The 12,325-nt window shown below is 48.7% G+C and overlaps 1 protein-coding gene across 1 annotated transcript; it reads left to right on the top strand.

The window, feature by feature from the left end:
- The first annotated feature begins 6,437 nt into the window (after positions 1-6,437).
- SLC32A1 (solute carrier family 32 member 1) lies at positions 6,438-10,218 on the top strand. Its single transcript, XM_072642600.1, has 2 exons — positions 6,438-6,818; positions 8,926-10,218. The coding sequence occupies exons 1-2, from the start codon at positions 6,438-6,440 to the stop codon at positions 10,111-10,113; spliced, it is 1,569 nt and encodes a 522-aa protein (XP_072498701.1). The 3' UTR covers positions 10,114-10,218.
- The last annotated feature ends 2,107 nt before the right edge of the window (positions 10,219-12,325 follow it).

Raw genomic sequence — 12,325 nt, 5'->3', positions numbered from 1 at the left:
GATGAAGTACGACAGAGGCAGAAATGACTTCCTATATTTACTGGGGAATTGAACAAAGGATTTGTCCAAAGTCCTAGTGGAAAAAGTGTGATATTGGGAGGGAGATAGTTGATTGCCTTCAAGTTACTACTTACTCTATGTGATCTTCTGATATCAGTCAACCTAACTTTTTTGTTATGTCATGGATCCCTTTGGCATTCTGAGGAAGCCTATGGACCCTTTCTCAGAAGAATGTTTTTAAGTAGTTGAAAGAAATGCTAAATTTCATTTAGGGGCTGGTAAAAATAAAGGTGTCATTTTTCCCCCATCCAAGTTCACCAACACTCCTGAAATGTATGTGTGGATCCCAGAATCCCAGGTAATGTAAAGGGCACTAGATTTGGAATCAAATTCCTAGTTCCTGTCCCAGCTTTGCTATCCATTGTGTATAACCTTGGGCAAATCATTTTATTTCTATGGACCTCAGTTTCCTTATCTATAAAATGAGAGGATTAGACCAGATGACTTTCTAGAGCCTTTATCAATCTTGGAATGTCCTTTCTCTCTGAGAGGTCCCTTTTGTGTTGATATGCTGTAATTCTAAATCTCTTAGTTTTGCTACGAGGAGACTGGGAGTCAGTGCCTCATTCTATTTGGAAATCACCTTTTTAAGGGATTCCTTTGACTTGGGGGGGGGGCCGTTAAGCCTACACTCTCAAAACTGAGGTAGGAACTGCTTGAATTGGGGGAGGGATAGTCAATTTCCTGGTAACCCTCAAGCTTCCTGCTTTTCCTTTAAAGCCAAAAGAATCTCCCAGAACAAATGCATAATTATTTCTATTTCTAGAGCCCCTTAGGGTTTGCAAAGAGGTCTCTGCAGTACCAAGATGGGAAGAGCAAAATGTATCTCCAAATCTCATAGCTGGCAGGAACCTCAGAGGTCACATCCGGTCCCACCTTTCTCCCAATGCAGGAATCTACTCCACCATCTCCTGGCTATGGGGGAGCAGAGTGTCTCCAAAATACTGTTTGAATGAACACTTTTCAATGATTGAGAATGAATTATGTAATTAAGCCAAAGTGATTTGACTGAGGCAGTAGGTACCACTATATTCTTAAGAGATTAACCTTTCTGTGTGCCCCAAATTACAGCAAAAAGAGCAATGAGATTACAGTTAGGAGACTGGGGGATCAAATCCTAACTCCGATACTTCCTACCTGTGTACTTGTGGGCAAGTGAGTTATCCTCCATGAAACTCGGTTTCCACCTCTATAAAATGGAAAGAAAATGCTTACATCTCCAGCATCTCCATTGATCGAGTATTAGTTAATTTCGTGCCATATGTCAGGCATTGTGCTAGGTGATAGCAACATAAATAGAGAAGTCAGACAGACCCCGCCTTCAAGGAACCCCCATTAATCTGAGAGGAGAGGGCTACAACACATTCATGATACTCACAAAATAACTACTAGGAGATGGGGCTGCACTTGGCTTAGTGGGCATGTAAGAGGAGGCTCTTCAACTGAGTCCTAAAGTTGAACCACCTACTTCACAGGGTTCATGAGAGGAAAGTGCTTTGTAAAGCTTAAAAGCGCCAAAGGAATGTGAATTCTTATAAACAACAATAATATTTGCCCTCTTACTCACTCTCTTCTATGCAATCATCTCGCCTGCTGATCTTTGCTTGTCGAGGAGCTCGAAACATCTTAGGGTTCAAATAGAAACAGGCTTTCTCTGTTTGGTTCTGAGCTGACACAAATCCCTGCAGGCAGGGGAATCTGTCGCCTCCCCCAACCCTCTCAACCTCCCTCCTGAACTCCCCATCCTCTGGCCGGACTCTTTCCATTCTCCAGATGGAAGGTTCTCTCCTCCTCCGCCGCCCCACCTGCCTGAGGGGAGCTGTCGTCCTCCGCTGCTCGGAAGATGGAGTCTCCAGGAGATTCCCTGGGGGGCTTTGCCCGGACGCCCCGTCGTCTTGGTCTCTCTAACCCTCAATGATGGTGATGATGTTCGCGTTTTCCAGGCTGTTAATTCCGGCGCTCTGCCCGACGCCGGAGCCGGCTCTGTGAGCCCGAGATAAGCTCAGCCTCTTTAACCCTATTCATTCCATTTAAATAGGTTGCTCCCCGACCCGCAGCAAACAATTAACCCTCTGCGTACCATTTGTCAACAGAAGGTGACCTCCGGGCGCCAGATTTGTCCTCATGTTGGGGACTAAAATGCTTGGGGGAGGCGGGATGAGGGGGGAATGGTGAGCTTGGGTAGTTGGTGCAGGATTGCAAGCAGACTCTGGTCATGATGCAAAATCAGGAAAGGTGAATATTTAATCTGGACAAAGTACAGGTGTCCCTCTCATAACACTCTTGCTCTCCTCTGTGTTCCTCCTCCGCGGCCTTTGCCTCTGAGCCTCTGCTATAAGAAGTCAGAGGTCCACACATTCGTACCCATGCCTGTCTTTCCCCTGGAGCTTGACCCCCTTGCTCAGTAAACCTTGTGTGGATTCGAGGTGGATCCTGAAATACTAAAATCTCAGAGCCATATGGGACCCCCACCACAATATCCAGTTCATAGCTTGCCATAGTCAACATCCTGGACAAGCGGCCATTCAGTTCCTGCTGGGAGACCCTGTCCTGAGCTAGTGAGCAGAGCTTGCTAAGCACCCTGGGCATGGAGTCCACTTGGCGTTCTCAGGGTCTAGACAGCCTTGCACAGGTACTCAGGGGATCGTAGCATCTGAGCAAGGGATAGACTCGCAAAAGGGAATTTTCTGTCTCAGCTTCTTCTTTTTCACTTACCTCTTCTCACTCTTTCTCTTTTTTTGTTCGTTCCATGTTCCATTTTCTCTTTTCCTTTGATCTCTCCTCCCGTTCTCCTTTTTCTATTGTTTTCAGTAACATTCACACAAACACCTTCACATGTGCAATTCACTCGCAGTGACCTACTCACTCTCACTCTGAACGGCGGTACTCATGTGTGCTGACACTCTCACTTTCATACTGACATTTGCGTGCACATCTACACCGAGAGAATTGGATTCCAAATGTCTTTTGACACAATTACAAGATCCCTAAAAACATGGACCATCTCTTAATCATCTCAATTTCCTGAAGTGCCAAGCATGAGGAGATGCACATACTTAATTTACTTAATAAATGTTTGTTGAATGAAAGAAGCATCCTCCCTCCCCAGATACACATATACTCCACCTCTGTTCTCCCTCTATCCTGCTTAGCTTCAGAGTCCAAATGGGTGAGGTGAGTGAGAGGGACAGGTGCAGGAAGGAGAAAACCATTAGAGGAACCATAAGAGGAGAGGTAGGACCATGTGGAATTCAGTTAAATTCACACACTAATGAATCCACAAACACATGCAAATCATTGATTAATTTGTTAGAGATAAACACCATCCAGGAATACCTAGAAAGGAGAAGGCATGCACAAGGAAGGGATCCAAGCCCAACCCAGTATTCTGAGAGAATGTTATTAAGAAAGTTAAAAGACACCAGGTATCTTTTAGATTTCTTTCAGGATGTGTCTCTGTATAGGAGGATATTTGTGATTGTCTCTCAGGACTTCTTTTGGAAGTCTGTGCCAGGGTTTCTGTTGGAGGATTGGAAGTTTTGAGATAGGGGTCTCTGTGAGAGGGATGAATGGAATAGGGAGGTGTCTATGTGGAGGGGTCTCAGTGTATGTTTCTACAGTGGATTTCTATGAATATTTCTGTGTATGGTCTCCCTCAGTGGTTTGGGTGTGTAGGGACTGTGACTATGTGAATGAATCTTGAATGGAGGAAAGGCTGTGTTCCTTAAGGCTCTCTATGCCGAGCTGAGAGTGCTCCAGGTGTTGTAATGCTGTCAGTGACCTCTTTGCCCACTGAGTAGAGCTAATTCCTTTTGCGCCTAGGGGCAAAGGAGAGCTCTCTAGCCTCTTTCCACTCCTGCTGGGCCCCTTTCTAAGAAGATATGGTGAAGGGTGTGGGAGGAATTCCCAAAGAGAAATTGGTCCCGAGGGAGCAACACAGTATCACCTCCACCTCCACCCCTTCCAGTGAATAATCTCAGCTTTGACAGGGTAGGGACAAAGGCCAGCTGTGATAGCTGAGTTTTGTTATTTGAGGTTAAAGCTTTTGGGACATAGGGATTTGGGGAGGTAAACTGGACCTGTACGCCACCGCCAGCCATGAACACAACACGTTCATGCAGAGATGCTAGCCCGCACACACCGATAAATGCACCCTCCCAGAATCTACATGCACACAGTCACAAATGCATGCATACAGAGACTCATAAACGCCTACAAATACACTCCCACGCCAGACAGGCACTCACAGATAAGGGTACACACAGTGATACAGACATGCACACCCTCACGGGAGCATACATATAATCTCTTGTAGACATACATGCTCTCAGCTTCCCTCTCCTTGCCCCCAGTCCTCCTCCCTCACCAAACTTGGGGTTCGGATCCTCAATGCAGGCCTACTGTGACATAAGAGGTTGTGATCCCTGCAGCAGCTCAGACAGGTTCAATACAGCCTTTGCTTTACTGAGCTCTAATCCAGTAGATTCTGAATAATTCTCTCGCCTCAATTTCTGGGTGTATAGACAGGGGGCCTATGTATGTAAAAGTGAAAGCAGAGAGTTTACTTAATATCTTTATTTTTGACACTTGAATCTCCCGCATCTCTCCCTCCCCAAGAGATCAGAAAACATTCTGCCTGAAAGATCCAGATGTTCTGGAGGTCTGAATTGTCAGGTTGGGATCTGAATACCTGCTTCTATAACTGCCCTTTGAGGCTGTAAGAACAATTTCCGAGACTGGGGGCAGTCGTTGCTAAAAAATGATTTTATGCTGAATCCCTCCAGTCTGCTCTGACAGCCTCTAGAGGCTTCTACTGGGAGTCCTCCTTCCGGAGTTCTCTTCCTCCTTGACTCCCCTCTTGGTTTATTCCCTTGAATTCCTCATTCCGCAACACTTTGTTATTTGCACTAACACAGAGGGGAGCATACATATACACACAGACTCATGTGGAGACGCACAGATAAACAAGCAGATATGGGAGATAGCACGAAGTAGGCACCTGCGGAGAAGGAAGGGGATTTGGGTCTGTGCTGCCTCGGCTGGAAGCCTGTAACAGCTGGAGATTGGGGAGGAATGTATTCCCAATCTCCAGCCTTCACTGCTGCTTCTGGAAATAGATCTGACTTTAAACCCTCGGTCTGCAGGGGAAAGAGGTTTCTAGGCCTGAGATCTGGACTCTTATCTTCACTGAACAGAGACCTCTGATAGAAACGAACCATGCATATATCCTAATCCTTCAATCCTGGAGACATCCCAGTCTCCTTTCCCTCATTGAAATAAATAACTTAGACTTCTGATAGAGATTGAGGCAAGGGGCCGTGCACTTTCTCGTGTGTGTGCCCAAATGTGTATCTGTGTATGTGTCTGTGATTGAGAGGCAGACACGAAAAGAGGGAAACAGAGACAGAAGAGAGAACACTGAAGAGCAGGAGAGGTTTCTTTCCTTCTTGGATCTTTCAGGCCCGATCCTTGCGTACTTCCTTGATCCACTCCGAAGCTTCACGACTTGGTTCAGGGGCTAATCAGAAATTAGACATTAGAGACTTGGGAGGAACCAAAACATTCAAACCCGTCACCATTCTAGGGTCTGTCAATGGTAGGAAGGGCTAAGGGCTCGGCTAAGGCACTGAAGAACCTCCCCCAGAAATGCAGCACTTTCTCTTTTCTCCACTCCACTCCCCCCCCCCACTTCTTTCCTCTAGTCTCCTCCTCTCTTCTTCTCACCTTTCGTCTCCTCCTTTTCTCCAGTCTCCTTTTCTCCTTTCCTCCTGTCTTCTCATCTCATTCCCCGATCTCCCTCTTTTCTTCTCCTGATTTTTATCCTCTTGTCTCCTTTCCTCTCTTCTCTTTTCACTCTTTTTCCTTTCTCTCCTTCTTTTCTCCTTCTCCCTCCCCTCCCTTCTTCTCTCCTTCTCCCTCCCACTGCCCTCTCCCCCTCCCGTCTCCGTTGGTTTTTTTTTCCATTCCCGTTTGACAGATGATCGCATTGGGCCGCGGACGCGGAGTGCGCCGCGCCAGGCTTGCGTTGGAGATCTGACGCTGCTGTTCGTGCTCCCCCATTCCCTCCCGCGCCCCTTCGGCTTCTCTGCAGTGCACTAGCACCGCCGCTGCTGACGGCGCCGCCTCCCTCCAGTCTCCACCAGTCCGCTCGAACAGGCCTGGCCCCCAGACCCACCACCTCCTGATCTCCAAGCGCAGTGAGAGGTCATGATCCAGGGTGCCACGGGGTGGAGAAGGAAGAACGTGGGGGGAAAGTGGAGATAGCGATTTCACCAGCCATCGCTTAAGCCCTTGCATAGCCTGTGCCCGGAGGTTGTCCGGGTGACCTCCAGCCTCCTTAGCTGTCCGTGTAGTAGGTTCGGGCCCAAGTTGCAACCATGGCCACCTTGATTCGCAGCAAACTGTCCAACGTGGCCACCTCTGTGTCCAACAAGTCCCAGGCCAAGGTGAGTGGCATGTTCGCCAGGATGGGCTTCCAGGCGGCCACTGACGAGGAGGCTGTGGGCTTCGCCCATTGCGACGATCTGGACCTGGAGCATCGGCAGGGACTGCAGATGGACATCCTCAAATCGGAGCCCAGTGAGGAGGGCGCTGAGCCCCCCGTCGAGGGTGACTTCCACTACCAGAGGGACGGCTCTGGGCCCCTGCCACCCTCGGGTTCGAAGGAGCAGGGCATGTGCTCTGAATTCGGGGGTGGCCAGGACAAGCCCAAGATCACTGCCTGGGAAGCAGGGTGGAATGTGACCAACGCCATACAGGTAAGCACCACCCTCCCTCCCCTCCAGGGACACTGCAGTGGTGGCTGAGGAAGGGAAGCACTTACTACCTGGGCAGAGGGACATATACACACAGGGAAACCAGTGCAGGGGGGGAGCAGAGACAGAAACGGGCATAGATGGGAGAACATGGAGGCAGATATAGAAACAGAGACCGAGAGAAAGGGAGATAAATATAGAAGTTTTGGTATAAGGGAACGGTGAGGGGGCAAACGAAATGAGGCAGAACATCACGGAGCCTGTGACACATAAATGGACAAGGACAGAGACAAAATGACAGACGGAGAACCGCAGAGATAGAATCTGAGAGAGAAAGAGAGAGAGGAAGAAGCAGATATTGCAGAGGTAAAAGGGGACAGAGACAGACAGACATAAAAAGAGAGATTGAGACACAGATCTAGAGAGATCCAAAAAGAGGTAGAGACAAAGACAGAGAGGAAGGACCCTAGAAACAGACAGAAAAAGAAACAGACAGATCCAGAGACATAATAAGCAAGACTCAGAAACTGAATCTAGAAGAGGGAGACAGAGAGGCGAAAGGAGAGAAAACGATATGGAGGGAAGCTGAGGGAGACAGAAAAGAAAGAGAGAAAACAAGGATGAGAAGTCATGGGACTGTCAGTGGTTCTGGAATGGATCCGCTTTCAGGGCAAAACTGTAAGAGAAATACCTGACCTAGGAGCTCTTTTCAATCTCCCCTCTCCGCAACCTACTCCCCACCCCCTGATTGCCTCCGCTTCTCCCACGCAGAGCTCGGAGAGCTATAGAGACGCGGGCAGCACACAAAAGCCAAAACACAATCACAAACGGACATTAACATATAGTCAGACATGGATCCTGGCCTACAGACAGAAACCCTGTGGGACAGATAACCCACGACTGACGTAGATGTGTGTATGTGTGTGTGTGTGTGTGTGTGTGTGTGTGTGTGTGGCACAGACAGATCGCTAAGAGAGACAAATGTGACCAAGCACAGACAGATTCCGCACACACGCAATCTCATACCACCCTCGATTCCTCTTTTCTTTCAGTGTAAATCCCGTTTCCGACGGAAAACTGAGCAGAGGAGAGCGGCAAAGAGATTAAACATCTTCACAGAGCTAGAGAGGGGAAAGTACCCTCTAAGGTTCTAGGATGTGAATTTGGAGTCCTGGGCCTTTAGGGGCGGACTGGGAAGAGAGGCGGGGGCTCAGAGAAGGGGCGGGGCAGGGAGCTTTCCCACAACCCGCCCCAAGAGACCGAGGCCTCCCTTACCCTGCTGGTTCTGTTCTGGTGGTATTTGCTGTCCTGCACTTCTCCCTTGGCTCTGGCAACAGGGACTAATTCTTCCAGAGCAGGCCTTTTAATGAATGTCCTCGTGAAGGCTTTTTCAGTTACCAATTGAAAGAGGAACTTGCGTCCTGGCGAAGCCTGTATTCAGGGCCGCTGGACCCGAGAGGAGTGAGTTGGTCGCGGTCCCGGCAACCTAGCGTAATTGGCGCAGTTTCCTATACAGAGGACCTCCCCCTACAGAGAGGCCTCGCTATAGATTAGCTAGTTCGCTTTCCCCAGGGTGCGCTGAGGTTGACTGGCATCTAGAGAATCAGTCCTCACCAAGCCTCTCTGACAGGCTTGGCTGCCCACTTCCCGCCAAGAGGTCGCTCAACCCAAAGCCCCAGGGGGTTTCTGCTGCGGCTTACTTTTAGCGCTTCCTTCCCTAGTGGGAAGAAGAAAGGCTTTGAATTCGGGGTTGAGGACAAGGCTAGTTGTTGGGGGTGAGGGAGGTGTAGAGGACGCACTGTGAGAAGAGCAAAATTGGAGAACCTTAGTTGCCCTCAATTTCGTTTCCTTCCTTTTCCAAATCCCGCTATTTCCGAAGCCCCGAGGCTAGAACTCTGGGGAGAAGGGAGCTGGAGCGTTGCGGCTTTGATGGCGGTCTACTGTGCTAGACACACACACACACACACACACATACACACACTCAAACACACACACACACACATACAAACACACACATACACATCCCTTCTCTTTCCCCTCCTCCCCCCTCCCTACCCAAAGCTGAGCTCAGGCCCACCGAGCCATTTCGTTTCCGTTTTGTCTCTTGTAGGGCATGTTTGTCCTGGGCCTACCCTATGCGATTCTGCACGGAGGATATTTAGGACTGTTTTTAATTATTTTCGCCGCTGTAGTTTGCTGCTACACTGGCAAAATCCTCATCGCATGTCTCTACGAAGAAAATGAAGATGGGGAGATAGTCAGGGTGAGGGACTCTTACGTGGACATTGCTAACGCCTGCTGCTCTCCCAGGTTCCCCAAACTGGGAGGGAGGATAGTCAACGTGGCTCAGATTATCGAGTTGGTCATGACGTGCATCCTCTATGTAGTGGTCAGTGGCAATCTGATGTACAACAGTTTTCCCAGCCTACCGGTCTCCCAGAAGTCCTGGTCTATCATCGCCACTGCGGCGTTATTGCCCTGCGCCTTTTTGAAAAATCTAAAAGCCGTCTCCAAATTCAGTTTGCTCTGTACCTTGGCCCACTTCGTTATCAACATCCTAGTCATTGCCTACTGCCTGTCCAGGGCCCGGGACTGGGCTTGGGAGAAGGTCAAGTTTTACATAGACGTAAAGAAGTTCCCCATCTCTATAGGCATCATCGTCTTTAGCTACACCTCACAGATCTTCCTGCCGTCCTTGGAAGGTAATATGCAGAAGCCTAAGGAGTTCCACTGCATGATGAACTGGACGCACATCGCGGCCTGCGTGCTCAAGGGCCTCTTTGCGCTGGTGGCCTACCTGACCTGGGCCGACGAGACTAAAGAGGTCATTACCGACAACCTGCCATCTACCATTCGTGCTGTGGTCAACATCTTCCTGGTGGCCAAGGCGCTGCTATCCTACCCGCTGCCATTCTTTGCTGCTGTGGAAGTCCTGGAGAAGTCCCTCTTTCAGGAAGGCAGCCGCACCTTCCTCCCCAACTGCTACGGGGGCGACGGACGACTGAAGCCCTGGGGCCTGACGCTGCGCTGCGCGCTCGTGGTCTTCACGCTGCTCATGGCCATTTATGTGCCGCATTTTGCGCTGCTCATGGGCCTCACTGGGAGCTTGACCGGTGCGGGCCTGTGCTTCCTGCTGCCCAGCCTCTTCCATCTCAAGCTGCTCTGGAGGAAGTTACTCTGGCACCACGTCTTCTTCGATGCGGCCATTTTCCTCATTGGAGGTATCTGCAGTGTGTCCGGGTTCGTGCACTCCCTGGAGGGGCTCATCGAGGCTTACCGAACCAATTCAGAAGACTAAATCCTGGGACATCGGCAGAAAGGCTGGTGGGCTGGCGGGCGTCCTCTCGGCAACTCCTCCTCTCCCATGGGCACCTGCCCTACTCCCAACCTTCTCGCTGTGGTCCCACGGATTCCTTGCTGCTCTCTGCCCAGTTCCATTCCATACAGCCCAATCCACTCCAAACCAGGTCCCCCAGGCTCCATCTCTGCATCCTTTCCTATCCAAGCCCTTCCAGTCTTGGGCTTGGGTGACTAGGGTGAGTGGTCCAAAGACAGCCGCACCCAGTCCGGACCCCACACTCCTATGGAATCCGCCCCATCCCAAGCTCCAAAGCCTCTCCCAGTTCAGCTGTTTGCATCTCTGTGACCCTCTCCATCCAGTCCGGTCCATTGGGGGTAGACAGGGTCTACATTGTCTATCCCGACACGTCTAGGCTTTTGGGCTGGGTAGCCATTGGTCAAGCTCTTAACCCATCCACTCCTCCCTCTCCTCCTCCCCCTTCCCATAGCCCTTGACTTTTGGTTTAGTTTTTCGACCTAAGCTTTAAATTTAAATGTCTATTTTCTTGTTTTTAGTTATTCAGGAAGGAAATGGAATAATTCTAAATCAAAGTCTTTATTTGGTTTTAATTTGAATTCATTTATTTATTTAAAAATAAAGCTGGGGGTTAGGTTGGGGCGAGGCATCAGAGGGCAGGGAAACTCGAGTCAATGTTTAAGGGAATTTCCTCCCACTGAAACCCCTTTCCTGGGATTAGCTCCAGCACTGGATCACGAGGACTCTATGCAATGGACAAGGTCCAGGCTAGCGGGTCTGTGAGTCCCGCTCCTCCCACTACAGTCAGCCCCTATCCCAGAGCAGTGTGGGTGGGTTCGTCCCAAGCTCATTTTGCACATCGTGGGCTGTTCTAGGACATGCAGCACATTACAGTAGGGGCTCCCAGAGAGGGAGAAACTGGCCAAGGACTCTGAGCTTTGACTGGGGATGGGAATGGGAGAGAATTCCTAATCAACAAATATGCTTAGAATCTTCCACTTTTCCCCATCGCCAGCAAGCTTCCCTTTTCTGAGTACATTTTGCCTTCAGCTGAAAATACAAACTGGAATTTATTTCTTTTACGTATCATTCTTTTCTTTTTGGGGGGAGGGGGAGAGGAGATGAACATAAACTGCAACTTGTTGGATTTCAGGAAACAAAACCCACCCCATTCTGTGCAACCTATCAGATTGTGGAGCTGTTCAAATGTGCGTGTGGTGTAATTGTGGTAAATGAGATGAAAATGTATATCAGAAAAAAATCTATCTTTAACATAAGATGTGGTTCATAGTTATATCCACAAATAAAAAGGAAACAATGACTCTGTGACTTGAGGTTTTGTTTTGTTTTTTGTTTTTGAGCCCAGTACCTGATTTCTTCTTCACTATCCAGTGAGACAGCCTGATCCTGCAGCTAAAAAGTAAGGTGAGGTCCACTTCAATTAAAAATTAGTTCATTCGTTGTTCATTCAAGAAATAGTTGTTAAACAACTGCTTAGTGCAGAGCACTATGCTTAAAGTCAACGGATGAACTATGTAGGTTATGACTAAAAGTTCAATAGGGAAATATCTAGCTGCTCACTAGAAAGAAATGGAGAAAGAGGTGGGCAGAAGGAAAATTGTCTTCTAGACAAGGAGTTCCATGAGGAAAGGGATTGTCTTACCTAAATTTTTCGTCCATCTTAGCACCTGGACTGACTGAATGATTGAGGGCTCATGTAGCCTTTGCAGAAACCCGCCAGGATTTGAAATTGCAGGCTAGAGAACTTATTGTCACCCGTTTTATCCCTAACTCCACTCACCCATTCCTGGAGCTACGTGGTGTAGTTGAAAGAATTCTCTATCTGGAAATCAGAGAAAAACTGCGGGGTTTGAATCCTGGCTCTCGCGTTTACAAGTTAAGTGATCATACCCAAGTAATTTCATTTCTCCAAGTCTCATTCTCCCTTTCTGTAAACTGAGAGGATTGAATAGTTGGACTTCTCCGTTCTCTTCTAGCTTTAAATACGATCTGTCTGCCACTTGATCTTATTATAAATGCACACACTGAAACTCCTCCCTTGAACCTTAGGCTAAAAATCCTGAGGGTCGGGTCGGAATGGAACTAGTGTTTCTCTAATCCTGCCCCCCACTCTATTTGGTCAAAAGGAAGAGGAGAGGATTTGATCTATATAGAAAACCAAGTAGCATCTTTC

This window comes from Notamacropus eugenii, chromosome 1, assembly GCF_028372415.1.
Source record: "Notamacropus eugenii isolate mMacEug1 chromosome 1, mMacEug1.pri_v2, whole genome shotgun sequence".
NCBI lineage: Eukaryota > Metazoa > Chordata > Mammalia > Diprotodontia > Macropodidae > Notamacropus > Notamacropus eugenii.
Note: the sequence above shows the minus strand (reverse complement) of the source record. Positions and strands in the feature narration are given on the sequence as shown.

Bases quoted from the DNA above. Each gene is read 5' to 3' on its own strand.
- SLC32A1 (XM_072642600.1), top strand. From the start codon at position 6,438: ATGGCCACCTTGATTCGCAGCAAACTGTCCAACGTGGCCACCTCTGTG. The intron at 6,819-8,925 runs GTAAGCACCACC...TGTCTCTTGTAG, and splicing joins ATGTGACCAACGCCATACAG to GGCATGTTTGTCCTGGGCCT.